Below are 16,083 nucleotides of genomic sequence, written 5' to 3'. Positions count from 1 at the left end.
GTGTGGACGCTTGAGCACGCGCGGCAGCGCGCCGAGGAGGCGGAGCGTGGTGCCCAGGAAACGCACGACACCGCGGAGCAGCGCCACGGCGAGCAGCTGGCCACCCTCGAGGCGGCCCTGGAGCACGAGCGGGCGCAGCACGCAGACGAGGTCGAAAGCCTCCGGTGTGGCGCTTGAGCACGCGCGGCAGCGCGCCGAGGAGGCGGAGCGTGGTGCCCAGGAAACGCACGACACCGCGGAGCAGCGCCACGGCGAGCAGCTGGCCACCCTCGAGGCGGCCCTGGAGCACGAGCGGGCGCAGCACGCAGACGAGGTCGAAAGCCTCCGGTGGCGCTTGAGCACGCGCGGCAGCGCGCCGAGGAGGCGGAGCGTGGCGCCCAGGAAACGCACGACACCGCGGAGCAGCGCCACGGCGAGCAGCTGGCCACCCTCGAGGCGGCCCTGGTGCACGAGCGGTCTGAACATGGTAAGGAGTGTTTGTTGCTGCGGTCGAATGTCAAAGTGCTGGAGGGACGCTTGGCTTCTGTTGAGAAACAGTTGGAGGATGCCGTTGTCTTATATCGTGAAGAGGTTGAGAAGGTGAAGGTGGCTTTTGCGAAGGGTCGTGGTTGCTTGGAGATGAAGTTGTCGAAGTTGTCGGTGTCTTTCGACGAGGCAAGGAGAGAAGCTGACGCGCTTAGGAATACGGTAAGAAGGTTGGAGGAGGAGAATGGGCAGTTGTGCGTGAAAAGTCGTGGAATGAAGAGTGCGTTGGCGGAGACTGAAGCAACACTTCGTGAGGAGAAGCGCTCGTTGATGGCGGAGGTGTCGTTGCTGCGCTCCCGTTGCCTTGCGCTGGAGCAGGAGGTGGCGAGCGCTACGGAGCTTTCACATGAGAAAGCGGAGGCGGCGAACAGTCTTTTGCAGCAGCTTGCGGAGGCAAAGTCGAGGGCAGCGGATTCGGCGTATTCCGATACCGCGAGGCTGGCCGGGGTTTCAGTGGGCCTAGAAGAGGTGGTGCTTTGTCTGCGTGATGCTGCGGTGGCGGAGTTGAAGCGGGCGGCGCGGGGGACAGTGGTGGTGGATGAGGAGGGAGAAGGCGTGATGCAGCTAGGGCGCGAGCTTTGCAGCGCGATTGAGCACACGGCTGGTCTTTCCCTGCAAGTGACGCGGCGGCAGAGGCAGTTGACGCAGCTGATTAACCTGGTGGCGGCAAAGCAGAGCGTGGCGCTGCGGAAAATTCAGCAGTGTCTGTTGGGGTCCGTCGCGCTGGGAAAGACGGACGCCGCCATCCTGGAGGCGTGCCTGCTGCTCTTCAACGATGTCGCGGACGCTCTTAGTGCGGTGGCGGTCGCGGAGGCCGAAGACGTCGCCCGGCCGTCGTCACCGACGCCGGTGGGGGTCGAGCGGGAGTCGCTGCTTCAACGGACACCGCGTGCGGCGCAGAGTCGCGTTAGTGACACCACGCCGTCGCCCGAGCGGCACGCTGCGCCATCCCCCGGCGAGAGGAGGCCGCCGGCCCCCTCCTCCTCTCGGGGCCATGCGACGATGTCCTCCGCGGCGAGGGGCTCGCCGCACGCCCTCCGAGTGCCGTTGGAGCGGCAGTCAAGGATGGACGCCGGCCACGCTGGCGACGACCCTTTCGGCTACGCCGTGGCCACCCTGTCGGCGCAAGAGAAACAGTATGATCGCAGGCAGCATTCCGTGCCCATGAAGCGATGGGTGGCACCTGGAAAGGCGGGCGCTGCAACACGCGGCGGAATGTGAGGTGGAGAAGCAGGGCGAATGAAAATATATCCCACTGCCTTTTTTTTCGCTCTTCTGGCTTGTGTATTTGTGTATATGTTTTTTTTAGATGTGTTTTCTCTTCGCCTCTTGCGAGGACTTCCCTCATTGTGTGAGGTTCACCGTTTCTAAGCTCGCGCTGCCTCTTGGCGCGCGAACGCATCTCTTCTCTCGGCATCATCGGCCCCGCTTTTTTTTTGTTTTCTTTACGCATTTTTTCTTTCTTCTTAGTCTATCCCATCGCTGCGGATCGCCTTCCGCCGCGGAGGGGAAAAGCGGGTGCGGGGCAGTGAGGAAACGTCACAGCTGCGACTGTAGAACAGAACACAACGAACATGTCCGCCCTGCTGCCTGCGGAGGCGGTGACGCTGCTGTACCGGCGCTACCTGAAGTCAGCCAACCGCATCCCAAACGTTACAATCCGCATGCTTCTCCTGCAGCAGATTCGTTCTGGTTTTAGGCGGAATAAAGGCATCACGAGCCCTTCAGCGCAGCGTGAGCTTATTAGTCAGGCCCACAAGGACTTGCAGGTGCTGGAGGATGAACGACTTTCCCGCACGCTGTACATCAATCGTCTCGGCCTCGTCTCGTGCCTCGACTGGGAGGTGCGCCGCACGGAGTACAACTTTACTCCCGAGACCCAATACTTTCTTTCCGTCTACCTCATCATTGGCTTTCTCTTCATCGCGGTGGTAGTGACAAGTGTGAAGCCGCTGGAGGCACGACAGCCTGAAATCAACGCCTTGGTGGGCGCCATGGCAATGCGACTAGAGGCGGAATCACCGGAGCAGCTGCGGAAGGTGCGAGAGGAGCAAATTCGCTCCGGTTTGGAGAGTCAGGCGCACCAGATGTCGCTGGAGCAGCGTGTTCTTGCCACTTTTCACGAGGCGCCCAAGGTGAAGGTGCTACCGCCGTCACTGCAGAATCCTAACGGGGCGCTGCGCTACGAGGACTGACGAGCCACGGGTGGGGGGTGGGTATTGGCGTCTGTAGGGGCACACATTTCCCCCTGTTTGCCTTTAATGCTGGAGTGGGTGCATGTGCCACTGCCCGCGTTGTTTATGCTGTCCCACCTGAGCTCTGCTCTCAGGTGGCACTGTGTGGTGCCGCAAATCTATTTTTTTTTTCTTCGTCACTCTCTTATTTTTTTATTGTTTTTTTTTTGCTTTTTTTGCTCCTACGGGGGGTCTTCTGTGTTTCCCAATTCCGTTGTCTTGGGAGGAAAGGGAATACAAGCAAGTTTTGGGAGCGAAGCACGGGCGAAGACGCAGCTCACCGCATGGACTTTGGGTACGACGAGCACGGCAACAGGCTGGAGCCTGACGACAGCAGCAGCGGCAGCAGCAGCTACGACGGCAGCGGCCAGGAGGTCGCCTCTGTGAGCGACGACAATGCCTGGCAGCGGGAGGGAGGCGGCAGTAGCGATGAGGACGACGACGATGGCTCACTCCAGCAGCAGCGGCGGCGGCGAAGGCGGCATCGTGGGAGCTCCACTGATGCTGAAACAAGTGATTCAAGCAGTGACTTTAGCAACGACGTGGAACTCGTTATTGGCGAGGCGGCAACACAATCCCTCGCTGAGCCGCTGGTGGAGGGGAAGGACGTCGTCTCGCGTCCCCGGGCGACGGGGGCACAGGGTAAGTTTCTCGTGGAGGACCGGCGTGTGGCACCGCTGCTTATTCAAGACGTTCATGCGGCACCGTCGTCGGAGCGTGGCTTTCTAGATCTCCTGCGCGGCATCCCGGCGCGGCAGCGCAACGTGGCCCTCATTGGCCACCTGCACCACGGCAAAACGTCGCTGCTCACCATGCTGCTTGGGGGTCGCGCGTACCGCCAGCGTGAGGATGAGGTGGAGCGCAAAATCTCTGTGAAGAGCAGCGTCGTGACGGAGATTGTGTCCGGGGCCCACTTCCAGCAGGCGTCGCACCTTGTCAGCTTCTGCGACACCCCCGGCCATCCCGACTTCGCGGCGGAGACGGCGGCAGCCCTGCGCCTGGCAGACGCCGCCATGTTTTGCGTTGACGCCGTTGAGTCCGTCACACGCAACGCCGTCCGACTGCTGCGACAGGCGGTGCTGCAGGAGGGCCTACCTGTGATTCTTGTCATCACGAAGGTTGATCGCCTCATCATGGACCTCAAGCTGCCGCCGATGGACGCCTACCGCAAGCTGCGGATGGTGGTGGACGCCGTCAACAACGAGATCGCCGGCTTTGGCTCCCCATTTCTTGTCTCCCCGGCGAACGGCACCGTCTGCTTCGCCTCCGCAAAGCTGGGCTTCTGCTTCACAGCGGAGACCTTCGCGCTGAAGTACAGCCGCGAGTACCCTTCCGTTGACCCAGCCGCGCTGTCGCAGCAGCTCTGGGGGCAGGTTGCCCTCGAGAAGGGCCGCTTCGTGAGGATCACCAACTTCACCCAGAGACCTGCCTTCGTCACGCTGGTTCTTGAACCGCTCTACAAAATTGTCGCCCACGCGTTGACCGGCAAGGGACACGAGGCTCTTAGCAGCAGGCTGCACCCGCTCCCACGGGACCCCGTCGCTGCGGCTCGCGAGGCCATCCAGCTCTTCTGTGGCGACGCGGCGTCGGAGGGCATTGACGCCCTTCTCAATGTGATGCCGCAGCCGGATGCGCGCTCGGAGTGGCTTCGACTGCGCTATGGCCTTGTGTGTGAGGCGGAAAACTCGGCGATTGCCATTGCGCCGCTGCTGCGTTCGCAAAAAAACGGTGAAGAAAATTTTGCCGTTGTTCGCGTGCTGCATGGTGTTTTACAACGAAATATGAAGCTGGTCGTGGTGGATGAGCACTCCAGCGACGCGGAGCCGTTCTATACATTTGTCGTCAAGGAGCTGCTGCTGAAGATGCTCAACGGGCTCGTGGATGTGGATTGCGCCTATGCAGGCCAGGTGGTTCTTCTCACTGGCTTTGGTACGCGACCCGGGAGCCATCTTGTGCTGGTGGGGGGCGCCATCGCCGCTCCCCTGCTGCTGGAGGAGGAGGAGGACGCCGCTGACGTGGGGGACGCCACATCCGGGGCATGGCTTGACGAGGCGCGGGTTTATCCGCTCAACTGCGGGGATCCGATGGTGCACGTTGGGGTGGAGCTGAAAGACCCCACGAAGAGCGCAGAGCTGCAGCGCGGACTGCAGATTCTCGTACGCACAACCCCCGGGCTTGATGCCCACAAGGAAGAAACAGGCGAGTTCACCCTCACCGGGTATGGCGAGTTGCACCTTGACACCACTCTGCACGAGCTACGCTGTGGCCTCTGCAAGGGCGTAAAACTTGGAATCTCACAGCCGTTCGTCTCCTTTTCGGAGACGGTGCTGGAACAGAATGGCGTGCTGGCCGTGAGCGGCCCCAAGCGGGCACAGGTTGGCTGCACAAGTGGCTCCCTGAACCGCCAGCTGGTGGATCTCGTGGAGTACGAGCAGGTCGACCTCTTTCCCCGTGAGAGTAGCGGCGTTGTCAAGCTCTGGACGACGCTGCGGCGACATGGTATGGACGCGCTGGACTCCCAACACGTTATGGCGGCGGGCCCCCACGCGACGAAGGGCCCAAGCCTGCTCATTAACGACACTATTGAGGAGGAGCAGCGGCAATTTGCGCCGCTGACGCAGCAGCGTTTGCAGGCCATGGCCGTTGGCTTTCGCTCTGCCGTGGCGTCTGGTCCACTCACCGGCGACGTGGTCCGTGGCGTCGCGGTGCGACTCGTATTTGCAGACGTGGAGGCGGAGGTGAAGGATGCGGCGGTCATTTCCATCGCGCGGACGACGGTGAAGCAGGCGCTTCTTGGCGGGCAGCCGCGCCTCCTTGAGCCGGTGCTTGCCGTCGACATCACGTGTCCCCCCGAGTGTGTCGGAAAACTTTCCGAGATCCTGCAGATGCGTCGGGGAGGCATTTTGGCGGAGGATCCGATTGCCGCCACAACGCTTGTGTGTGTGCGGGCGCTGGTGCCGGCGATGGACAGCTTTGGCCTGGAGACGCAAGTGCGCATGGCGACGCAGGGCGAGGCGTTCCCGCTCTTCAGCTTCGACCGCTGGGACCTCGTGCCCGGCGACCCATTCGACGCGACCATCCACGTCCCGCCGCTGCAGCCGGCACGCGGCTACCAGCTGGCGCGGGACTTCACGCTCAAGACGCGCTTTCGAAAAGGCCTTCCACCACTCCTCGCGGAGTTTCAGGCGTGACTGCGCGCCTCTGCTTGCGTGTTTTGATTTTTGTCTTGTCTTTAATGCAATGAGAGGAAAGATAAAAAACAAAAAACAAAACAAAGAAAGCAACAACATCAACAGGCGGTGCCTTACAGTCACAAATAAATATAATTCTTCCCTCCCAACACACACACACACATATGTATAAGCGCTCCGCGGGGAAACTTGTTTCCTTTGGGTTCAGTTTGACGGCTCCTTTTGCTCCTCTGCATTCTGTTCTCCCGCTCTCTTTTTTTTTCTGCGTAGACGCGTTCTTCTTCACGCTTGTGCGCATGACATTCCATGTGTGTGCTTGTGAGTGTGGTGGTCGGTTGCTCTCGCGGAAGGTAAGCAAACGCGCATCGGATGCGAGGGCGCCAAGAAAGACAGGTGGTGTGACAGGCCCACGGACGGCGTGCACACGACGCACTTGCCACAAGACAATGCGAGTGTTGCTGGACTGAAGGCTCAATGATGGGAGCAGCCGTGAGCGGCGTCGAGTGTGTCGCAGAACTCAGCGGCTCCATGTTGTTCCGCGCGCTTGGGTGGCAAGTAAATGCTGATGCGTCGTCTGTGCCCCGTGGCGGCGCCGGTGGATTTTTGCCCGAGGTACGTCTTGCGCGCCCCTCCAGTGAGAGCGCGGCCCCTCATCTTGTTCCCCCAACTGGCGTGGATGACACCGCCAGGTTGAAACTACAATGCGTCCGGCAGCGACGTTCAACTGCGCCCAATTGCTGCTCCGCCGTGGCGTGCTGCGTGGCGTGTCACTCGTGTCCAAGAGGGCGTTGCTGATACTTCCGAGTCGTTGCCTTTTTTTTTCAAAGCCACATGACCTTTCTGTGCTGCTGCTGCTGCTGCTTTCTCGCTTCCTTTCTGCCCACTGCCGCGGCGTGTTAGCCGTGGCCTGCATGGGTGAGGACGGCGCCCGACACGAAATTTCCCTCCGTGCCGCGAGGGACACCAGCGGCTCGTACGGCTCCCGTGCGCTTCGCTGTCGCCCACCCCAACTGCTCCATTTGTGCGTCTCACCGCGCCGGTTGGGCGCCATGTGAAGCCTTTTTTTTTTGCACTTGTTTGGTTCTGCTTCTGCTTCTTCCTTATTCTTGCTTTCTGACGCTTAACCTGCCACCAGTGGAGTAGCACCGTTGTCTTTCACACCGACGTTTAACGTAACTGCGAATGAGTCGGGATTTGGCAAGGGAGGTGGATGAGGCGCTGCAGCAGGACAGGTATGACCTCCCGCTCTTCCTTCGCTTCCTGAAAAGTTACGTCATGGCGGGTACACAGCCTGACAAGCGCTTGCTTCTTGGAACCCTTCTGCAGACGCTCCCGCGCTTCCAGTGTAGCGACTTCTCAGCATGCATCTCCCTCGTGCCGGGGCACGTGCAGGATGCCCACTACATTGAGAAGGAGCTCGGCCTAATTTACGATCTGGAGAACTACCTGAGCTGCGGCAGGTTTGTGCAGTTCTGGGAGGTGTGGGGCGAGGCAAAGGGCCTCCTCGCCGCCGCGCCCAGCTTCGAGCCGCAGGTGCGCGCCGGCATCTTGACGGTGGTGGCCAGCACACTCGAGAAGGTGCCGGCGGCGAGGCTGGCGACGTACCTCGGCGTGAGCCCCGACCAGCTGCAGTCCACGCTGAACGAGTCGGCCCGCCTCTCCGGCGACGCCGCTCCGCTCCTTTCCTGCGACGCGGAGACGGTGACGTTTGCCAAGTCGACCTTCAACGCCCCGGAGAGCGACACCAACCAGCAGCCGCTGCGCTTCTCCGACATCGTCTCGATTGTCTCGTGAGGGCGACGGCGGCGCGGACGGCCCCGCCAAGGAAAAGCGAGGCGGAAAATGGAAAAAAGAAACTACATCTAAGTGACTTTAAACAAACACAAATGAGTTCGTTTACCCCTTGTGTGTATGTGTGTTTTGTTTCCTTGTTTTGTCCTGTGTGGTTGCCTCCACCCCGCCTTTTGGGGCTCCTTGCGCTCCCTGCCGCTGCGCCCCGGCGGCGGCGCGGTGGCCATCAGCCATTTTTTTTTTTTACGACGTGGCCTTGCGCCTCCCTTTAGAGACCTCCCACCCCGGCGCTGGACAGAAACAGGAAGCGAAGAAAAAAAATCCCAGAGCCGGGGCCCATTCCCCATTTGTGATGCGCCACAGAGTGCCGTCGTGCGTGTTTCACCGACACGAGGTGCCAGACACGAGCGAGTACATGTGCGCGTTTGCAGAGTTGGCGGAGGTCCGTCAGGCGCTTGGCCTGCAGGAGAAACCGACGGCCGCAGTACCAGGCATTCACCCCGCCAGCCTCGCGTTGCGCGAGTCAGTCTCCATGATTCTCTCGCACGCCGATTACACCTCCCTCACCCGCTGCCACACGGTTGAAGGGCTCACAGAAGAGCGGGCGGTTGCGTTCTGGGAACATGCCACAATGTTTGCCGCGGAACATATACTGAACTCTGCCAGTGCCTCATTGCGGCGTGGCACGCCTGTGATGGGAGTCTTCATCACGCGGAACGCCCCGGCGGACTTTGCCGTGGGCCTCATCACACAGGGCACATTACGAGACCAACGTTTGCAGGATGCGCTCGCTCGGTTCTCCGCTCCGCACACGCTGGCGAAGGTGCACGCGGAGCTCCCCCTCTGCGCCGCCCACCGTGCGGCGACGCTGCGGCTGTGGTGGGAGCCACGGGCAGAGCGTGTGACCCCGAACCGTGTCATGCCCCCAATGAAAGTAATTATAGAGCAGCAACTGCGGCTGGATGAAGCCCAATTGAGCGGCTATGCTGCGGTGAGCGTATTTCTTTGTCGTCCTGCGGCGGCACAGCTTTGCGGCTCCACGCGGAAACTCTTGATTGACGCCGCTGCAGTTGCTCCCGAGAAGACCGCGGCCCCTGCTGCCGACAGGAAAAGGGAGAAAAGGAAGAAAAGGTCTGCCGCATTTGCGCTGGATGACCCGCATGGTGCCGCCCGCTGCCGGGAGCAGGAGCAGGAGCAGCAGCGGCGGCGGCGTACGGTTGTCCTGCACTTTGACGATCTCTCCGTCCTCGAGGAGGGCGAGCACCTCATCGGCGTGGAGGTGGAGAGGCTGCCGTCGTACAAGGCGTTTGTCCCTGCGCTCTACGGCCACTTGGCTCCTTTTCTCGTGGTGGCTCATGAGGATGCCTAACGGCGGGGCTGTGAGCGAGGAAAGCGCCGGTGGTCTCCTGCATACATATATATATATATATATATATATATATATATTCTGGCCTTTCTTGACTGCGCAACGGACCCGCACGTTGCATGACAGAAGACGCATGCCGTCACCCCTAATTTCGTTTTGCTGTTGTTATTATTGTTGTTATTTTATTTGTCTTTTTCTCACCATTTCCCATATATATATATATATATTATATTATTTGCGTGCACACTTTGGTGTGTCCTGCGCCGTCCCGTTTCCACCAACTGGCGCAGCTGGTTCTCTCATGTCTGCTGCCTGCGTCTCAGTGGGTCCCTCACTCCACTCGCCGTGACACGCAAAGGTGGTGGTGGTAGGGGAAGGGGGCGCCAGGAGGTCACATGACTTGTAGCCATTTCCCCACAAGGCATGCAGGCCTAACACAAGTCTCAGCAGAACACTTGCGGGTTTCCCCAGTCTTCAATGCCCACTAGGGGAATTCGCTGCTCCCCTCCCCTCCCCTTCTTTCGGTACCCCCGCCGTGGATTGCCCTTCACTTGCCTTTGATTCTCCTTTGCTTGCTTGATTCTCTCTGTGGGGGAGGAAGAGGGAAGAAGGCAAGAAGCGGCTGCCGCCGCTGCACGAGACGCGTTCTAATGGCTGGCCTGTTACAGCGACTCATAGAGCTCGGCGAAGAACGCCCTGCGGCAGGCCGCCTATCGACCTCGTCGGGCGTCAATGGGAACGCAACGAGGGAAGAGCTGACCGCGGAGCTGTCGCAGCTGCGTGCGCAGTGGGTGGAGCAGAAGAGCAGGTATGATGAGTTGTTTGCCGACGCAGCTGCGCTGCGCTCGGAGTATGATGCCTTCCGCCGCACCGCCGAACGGGAAAAGCGTCTGATGGCGCAGCAACGCGCTGACGACAAGCGCATGCTGGAGGAGTTGCGCCGCGCGGGCGCATCGGGGAAGATGAACGAGGTTTACGCGGCGCAGACGGAGGCCAAGCTGGCCGACCTGCAGGCCCGGCTCCAGAAGGCGGTAGAAGGCGAGAAGAAGGCGTACAAGCGGCAGCTCGAGGCCGAGCAGGCGCGGTTGGCGGCGGAGGCCTCCAAGAAGGAGGATGTGCAGGGGTTGTGCCAAAATTTCGAGCGCTTCAAGGAGGTCATGCGGCAGCGCAACGAGGAGTTGGAGCGGCAGCTCCTAGAGGCGCGTGCGGCGGGGGAGGCACCGCCTGAAAAAAAAGGGGTGCCTGCGCCAAACTCTACCGCCGTTGCGGACTCGCACGGGGACGACGACACCGCGGCCGCCACGAGTGAATCGCCGCCGCAGGTGCAGGCCTTCTTGGCGTCGGCGTTGCAGCGCGAGAAGCAGATGCGGGCGGAGCTCGTGGCGGAGCAGGAGCGCACTCAGCGTCGACTGGAGGGTGCGGCGTGGGAGCACATGGAGGCGGAACGGAAGATAGCCGAGCTCAAGATGGAGGTGGACACATGGCGCTCAAAAGCGGCGCAGCTAGCGAACACCATTGAGGCCCAGGCGGAGGAACACGGACTGCGGGAGAAGGATTACCAACTCGTCATACGGCAGAACGAGGACAATGCTGCACGCCTGGAGCGAGAATTGCAGGAGGCAAAGCAACTCGCAGAAAGTAGGCGCCAGGAGTGGGAGCAGGCGTTGGCCCGCGAGCGGGAGATTGAGGCGAGGCACACGGCGGTGTCCGGCGACGCGGAGTGCCTCAAAAAGACTGCCAGTGAGGCACTGGAGGAGCAGCGTGTGCGCTTCGAGGAACTGCTGCGGGAGCGGGAAGGGCTGCTGCAGGAGCAGCAGGCTGCCTGCCGTGCGTTGGAGGCGACCCTGCAGCAGGTGCGTGAGGATAAGCGTAAGCAGGCGGAGCGCCTTGAGGATCTTCGCCAGGAGTTGGAGCAGGCCCAGCTCTTGAGTAGTGAGATGGAGCTCATGCAGGTGCAGAGTCAACGCCTCATTGTCCTCCGTGAGGAGGAATTGATGTCAAAGGAGGCGGAGCGGCAAAAGCTGCGGCGGCGGTTGCGCGAGGAGGAGGAGGCGCACGAGCGCGCGCGTGAGCGTATCCGCGAGCTAGAGCTGCACTACGGTGAGGCCGAGCTCCTTCGCTTCAGACAGGCGCCCGTTGCGGAGGAGACGGCGGAGGGGGCCGCCGCACTTGAGCGGGCCTGCAGCTCTGCGGAGGCTAGGGCAGCTGCGCAGGAAGCGGAGCTGCAGCGCAGGGACCAAACCATACGGCAGCTGCAGGTCCAGCTCGATGAGTTGATCGCACAGAACGCAAAGTTTGCCTTTTACCGCGAGGAGCAAGCCGCGAAGACGCGTCGGTTTGAGGCTCGCATTCACGAGCTGGAGGCGGAACGCTCTGCGGTGAGGCTTCAACACTTGCAGGCAGAAAATGCCTCTGACGCAGAGCGGCCCCACACCTCGCGCCCGGCGACGGCGGAGGGCACATTTGGTGCCGCCGCTACGCCCTCGTTCGAGGCGTTGTATGCGGCGCCATCCGAGCGTTCTCGGCAGCAGTTTGTCTCCCAGGCAGTCCTGTCCGCGAAAAAATTGCGGTTCTCCGCCTCTTCACGTCTTCGCCGGCTCATCGTAGTTTCTCTGGCGTGCACTGTTTTTGTGCTTTTGGCCACCACTTACTTTGCAGCCCCCTCCAACACGCAGGCCGTGGAGGGCACGGAGGCGGCGATGGAGGCGCTTAGGGGGCGATACACGGCGGCCTCTGCGGCGCTGCGGCAGTGCCAGGCCCTCCTCTCGGAACGCCGCGGTAAATAACAAGTCCTGACGTCAGCATCCACCCACACAAACAGAAAATGAATTACAATCGTGTTGGCAGTTTTGGCCTTCTTTATCCTTGCTTGCCTTTTGTCTCTGCACTGTCCTATATATATATATAGTTCTCTTCCTCGTTGATGCGCGGGTGAAGAGGGGCGGATTGCGGCGGCGGGTGTGTGTGTGTGCCTCATGCTCCTGGCTTTGAACCTCGTTGCATGTGCGCCGCTCCTTCTTCTTGTACCCACGCCTTTAGCGACTCTGCCCCAAGGACGTCAATTGCCCGCGGAGCGAGCGAGGAATTGGCCGACACATTGCATTTGTGAAGCAGCCAATGGAGCATCTTCGAAAGATTCGCTTCTGGAGCCCAAAGGCATCGGTCACTGCCAGCGCCACAGCCGCGCCAAAGCCCGACCGCCCCGCTCTTGTTTGCAACGACGAGACGGTCGACTACGCAGCGTACCACCTGTGTGCCCTCGACCCCGTCCTCGGGAGCCTTCTCTGCGTCGGCGACAACGTGCCCGTCGTCGTGCTGACGCGCGGCCGTCGACGGGTGACGCTTCCGGTGCGAAAAGGGGTGCGATGGCTGGACGCTTATATCTTTGCCGGAACCTCGAGCTTTGTTCTACTGTCCCCGGAGTGTCTACTGCTGCTCGACTTTACACGACGCCATTCCCCCTGCGTCCTTTTCCCGCGCGGCAGGGGTGGGGCACTGTTTGCTTGCCTCCACGTTCCGCAAGGCATGACGTGGGGCGTCGTTGGCTGCCGCGGGGGCTCCGTCATGTATTGGAAGCTGAAGGATGAGGCCGGTGCGCCGAGTTTGGTGTGGGCGGCATTGACAAGCGATCCACTCGCGTTTTGCCGTCCCTTCCTTCCGGCTCAGCTGCCGCCGTCGTCGTCGTCGTCGTGTGGCCACGTCCACTCGATAGACTCCAATCCGACGAGTCCAAATTCCCTTGTGGCGGTGCTTGCGGGTGTCCCTGGGGTCTGCAAGTGGCACCTGGGCGAGAACAACCTAAGTGGCTTCTACCGCCTTCCCGGCGTCGCTGCAGGCACGTCGCTGCAGGTCTGCAGAGTAACCCCGGGAGGGGCTTACATCGTCGCGACGAACGGTGACATCTCCACCGTGTTTATATGGTCAGATGGGGGAAAGAAGACAAAGAACAGGTCGGTGGAGGTGTTCTGGACGCTAGAGACGGGTTGCCGCTTACCTTTTTCTCTCGGGAATAGTAACGTGGAAGGCGTCGACGAGGAGAGCGGGGGTGCAACGTGCGGTATACACATTGCACGTAGCGCCGGCTCTTCTATGCAAGTGCAATCAGACAAAAAGTGTCAGATGCATCTTCTTCTTTACTCGGTGGGAGAATTGGTGGAGCTGGTGCTGGATGTGGAGGGGAGGCAGCTGCATCAGAGAGAAGATGTCTTGGCTCATGTGGCTGCACTCCACCTGGAGCGAGCGGCGGCGCGGGGTGCCAACGATGCCCTCGCCGTGAAGCGTGTCATTCCGTGCGTTCGCTCCAGCTACTGGGTAGGCATGTGGAGAGAGCGCGACCTGGACGTGCTTCTCATGACAACTAGCGCCTCTGGTCCGCTCCTCATACGACGGTGCCGGTCAAAGCGTAGCGTGGAGAGCATAGATACGTTGCAGGAGCTTCCACGCGGGGCGACCGCTTCAGTTGGAATGCTGCTTTTATCTCCGCCCGTTGGACAGGTAAGCGCCATCTGGGCCTCGGTGCGGAGCGCCCAACAGGACTCCGATCCGTGGCGAGACGTACTGCAAGGGATGGGGTTAACGAAGCCGTACACCCCGCAGGAGGGAGTGACATCTCCCTTGGTGTTTGGCACATTGCCTGATGTACCACGTGGAGGTGTTTGCCTGTTTCCTCGGTCCAACGAGTGCATTCCTGCACCCGCGTCCGTCATGGAGCAAGATACGGCGTGGGGAAGCCAAGTCGCAGTCGGAGCTGGCAGGCGGTTGGTGTTACTCGAGCAAGCCATACCAGAGCTGCCGCACGACACAGAAATGGTAGTGCGCGTTGTCGCCGGTGCAGACAAAGTCGTTGTGTTCGTGTCACATGTCTCGGCGGCGTTCGTGGAGCCGCTTGTGGAGATTTCGGGAGCGTGCCTCATGCCAGATACAAAGCCTGCTGGAGGCAGGGAAGATGATGCCGACCGCGACGCAGCCCTTTTAGCACGATCCGCGGTTTTGGTCAGTTGCCGTATGGAGAGTTCAGGAGATGCGCCGTCAAGGCTCCGATTACTCCGCGGCGGATGCAGCGTACTGCTCCAGCTGCGCGACGCCTCCTTGGCGCTGGTGGACCTGAGCGGCGCCCAGGCAGGGGAGGAGGGGTTTCCCATTATGCTGCGTTTTCCGTTAGCGCTCTTCCCCGCTGGTAGCACCGTGGCTTCCTTCGACACGGTCTGGCTGGATTCCCCAGGCTCGTCTGTGTGCGCAAAAGAGGGTGCAGTCGACGGGGGGTGCCTGGCACTTGTCTGCGCCCTGTCCGACCAGAAGGGTGTGGTTGTGTGGGATATGAGCCGCATGCGACTGCTCTCGTACCTTCCAAGCACGGGAGGAGAGGAGTGGCGCTACAATACCGTTATTGCGTGCTCACAGATGACAAACTTCCCTCCATTGGGCGCGGATTTACTGTGCGAAGTTGTCGTGACGTCTGCTGCAACTGCCACGACAGGAGCGGCACACGGAAGCGAGGGCGTTATCTATCTACGCGACGTGTTTGGTCGGCTATTGCTCCCGGTGCGCATTCGCCATTCTCCTGACGGTGCGGATTCGTGGACTGTGAAAAAGGAGGGTGACGGAGAGGACTGGTTTTCGATTCCCTCAAGGACTTCTGCGGCACTGCGCTTCTGCGTGCGAGTTGTCGAAGGCCACGTGATGCTGGTAGGGAGGGTAAACCATTCTCTCGGAGAGACGCCGCTGCCCGCCGCGCGCATCGCCGTGGTGGAGGCAGGACCGTCCTGGAGCCTTGGTCCCCTTGAGTGGCGTTTGTGTGAGGGACCGGGTGGCGTCGAGGAAGAAATGCCTTTTGAAAAAGAGGCGGCGGCGGCGGAGGCGGCCCCCGCGCAGTGTCAGCGTGAGCGGGCGATCGTGTTTCTGTGCGGCGCCAGAAGGATGGACGTCGTTGCCGCCGCGAGCCTGGCAGGGAGCGGGGCTGAGAACCCCCCCGGGCTGTCGTGCTCCTTCCGCTCCGACCGTGTCATTGAGCACGTGGTCGTTTGCGGGGTCGTTGGCGCGGCGCTTGTCTTGACGAAGGACGCCAACGGGTGGCGCTGGCTCAGCGCGTTGGATTTGGAGACGGCCCAGCCGTTGGCGGAGTCCCAGGCGCTGATTCACTTCACCCGGGAGGGGCAGCTCCGCATCTGCCCTCTCCCGCTGGAGGGGGAAAACCTCCACGTGTACGTCGTCGGCCGGGGTGGGGTGCTCGGCCACCTCGTCTTCGCTGCCGCGGGCGGCGGGGGACAAACGGTTAGCGCACACGCCGGTGCGTTTTTCGCGGAGCCGCCGTGCATAGCCGCGCCGTCGAGTTTCGGGGCGTATCGCCGATTCCTGCCGCCGCCGCCCACAATGAAGCAGGAGCAGGGTTTTTTGAAGCGCCTCATGACGCTTCCGTGGGAGGAAATGGCCCTGAAAATAGAGGAACTGCTGCGGCCGGAGCGACACGAGACTTTCGAGGAGCTCCACCGGCGCCTGGCGCCAACCTCCGAGCACGGAGGAACCCCGCCGCCGCCACCGCCGCCGCCAACAGCGACAAGGGACGCGGCGTCGTCGTCCCAGCAACCCAGCCCGCTGCAGGGGCCGCGGCGAGGAAGCCGGTACGACGAGCTAAAATCCACTGCGGCGCGCGAGGGCGTCACGCTGAACGAGGCGAGGCGAATAATGAACGAAAACCAGACCAAGCTGCAGGAGCGTGGGGAGCGGATTTCTGAAATCGCGAATCGGTCCCGCGAGCTCGCGGAGGAGGCGGCCAAATTTCAGAATCTGGCCCGCATGTTGAAGGAAAAGCAACGAAACAAATGGATATAAACAGAGGTGGCGGAAGAGAGAAAGAAAGAAAGGAAAAAAAAACGAGGGCGAGCGGGGGCGCCATTCCCGCAAGAGCGCGCGGCCCTCGCGATGAAGCGTTTTCCCAACTTTCCCCGGTTTCCCGGCCGCCGTGACTGCCAAACTCTTC

General features: G+C 61.2%; 9 protein-coding genes across 9 annotated transcripts, besides 6 other annotated features; 8 read left to right on the top strand and 1 right to left on the bottom strand.

The window, feature by feature from the left end:
* Positions 1-465, bottom strand: Tco025E_00498 (uncharacterized protein; the record flags this gene model as incomplete). Its single annotated transcript, XM_029367439.1, has 1 exon — positions 1-465. A coding segment is annotated over one exon (465 nt), but the record flags the coding sequence as incomplete, so codon positions are not given.
* Positions 466-618: 153 nt separating this feature from the next.
* On the top strand, positions 619-1,746 carry Tco025E_00497 (uncharacterized protein; the record flags this gene model as incomplete). Its single annotated transcript, XM_029367438.1, has 1 exon — positions 619-1,746. One exon carries the CDS (start codon positions 619-621, stop codon positions 1,744-1,746), a length of 1,128 nt encoding a protein of 375 aa, XP_029232511.1.
* A 353-nt stretch (positions 1,747-2,099) lies between these two features.
* Tco025E_00496 (uncharacterized protein) lies at positions 2,100-2,720 on the top strand (the record flags this gene model as incomplete). The annotated part of the gene is made up of 1 exon (XM_029367437.1): positions 2,100-2,720. The coding sequence occupies one exon, from the start codon at positions 2,100-2,102 to the stop codon at positions 2,718-2,720; it is 621 nt and encodes a 206-aa protein (XP_029232510.1).
* Positions 2,721-2,881: 161 nt separating this feature from the next.
* Positions 2,882-2,937: a sequence feature (GA-rich).
* A 106-nt stretch (positions 2,938-3,043) lies between these two features.
* On the top strand, positions 3,044-5,950 carry Tco025E_00495 (small nuclear ribonucleoprotein component-like protein; the record flags this gene model as incomplete). Its single annotated transcript, XM_029367436.1, has 1 exon — positions 3,044-5,950. One exon carries the CDS (start codon positions 3,044-3,046, stop codon positions 5,948-5,950), a length of 2,907 nt encoding a protein of 968 aa, XP_029232509.1.
* A 57-nt stretch (positions 5,951-6,007) lies between these two features.
* Positions 6,008-6,046: a microsatellite.
* Positions 6,047-6,651: 605 nt separating this feature from the next.
* Tco025E_00494 (uncharacterized protein) lies at positions 6,652-7,005 on the top strand (the record flags this gene model as incomplete). Its single annotated transcript, XM_029367435.1, has 1 exon — positions 6,652-7,005. One exon carries the CDS (start codon positions 6,652-6,654, stop codon positions 7,003-7,005), a length of 354 nt encoding a protein of 117 aa, XP_029232508.1.
* A 127-nt stretch (positions 7,006-7,132) lies between these two features.
* On the top strand, positions 7,133-7,744 carry Tco025E_00493 (translation initiation factor 3 subunit K; the record flags this gene model as incomplete). Its single annotated transcript, XM_029367434.1, has 1 exon — positions 7,133-7,744. One exon carries the CDS (start codon positions 7,133-7,135, stop codon positions 7,742-7,744), a length of 612 nt encoding a protein of 203 aa, XP_029232507.1.
* Positions 7,745-8,093: 349 nt separating this feature from the next.
* Positions 8,094-9,110, top strand: Tco025E_00492 (uncharacterized protein; the record flags this gene model as incomplete). Its single annotated transcript, XM_029367433.1, has 1 exon — positions 8,094-9,110. The coding sequence occupies one exon, from the start codon at positions 8,094-8,096 to the stop codon at positions 9,108-9,110; it is 1,017 nt and encodes a 338-aa protein (XP_029232506.1).
* A 45-nt stretch (positions 9,111-9,155) lies between these two features.
* Positions 9,156-9,187: a microsatellite.
* Positions 9,188-9,260: 73 nt separating this feature from the next.
* Positions 9,261-9,297: a microsatellite.
* Positions 9,298-9,316: 19 nt separating this feature from the next.
* Positions 9,317-9,342: a microsatellite.
* Positions 9,343-9,757: 415 nt separating this feature from the next.
* Positions 9,758-11,893, top strand: Tco025E_00491 (uncharacterized protein; the record flags this gene model as incomplete). Its single annotated transcript, XM_029367432.1, has 1 exon — positions 9,758-11,893. The coding sequence occupies one exon, from the start codon at positions 9,758-9,760 to the stop codon at positions 11,891-11,893; it is 2,136 nt and encodes a 711-aa protein (XP_029232505.1).
* Positions 11,894-12,224: 331 nt separating this feature from the next.
* Positions 12,225-15,935, top strand: Tco025E_00490 (putative R-SNARE protein; the record flags this gene model as incomplete). Its single annotated transcript, XM_029367431.1, has 1 exon — positions 12,225-15,935. One exon carries the CDS (start codon positions 12,225-12,227, stop codon positions 15,933-15,935), a length of 3,711 nt encoding a protein of 1,236 aa, XP_029232504.1.
* Positions 15,936-15,948: 13 nt separating this feature from the next.
* Positions 15,949-15,980: a microsatellite.
* Between the last annotated feature and the right edge of the window lie 103 nt (positions 15,981-16,083).

The sequence above is a fragment of the Trypanosoma conorhini genome, assembly GCF_003719485.1.
Source record: "Trypanosoma conorhini strain 025E chromosome Unknown Tco_14.4_contig_00011, whole genome shotgun sequence".
In the NCBI taxonomy this organism is placed as follows: Eukaryota; Euglenozoa; class Kinetoplastea; order Trypanosomatida; family Trypanosomatidae; genus Trypanosoma; species Trypanosoma conorhini.
The sequence above is the reverse complement of the archived record's forward strand: the minus strand, read 5'-3'. Positions and strand labels throughout refer to the sequence as shown.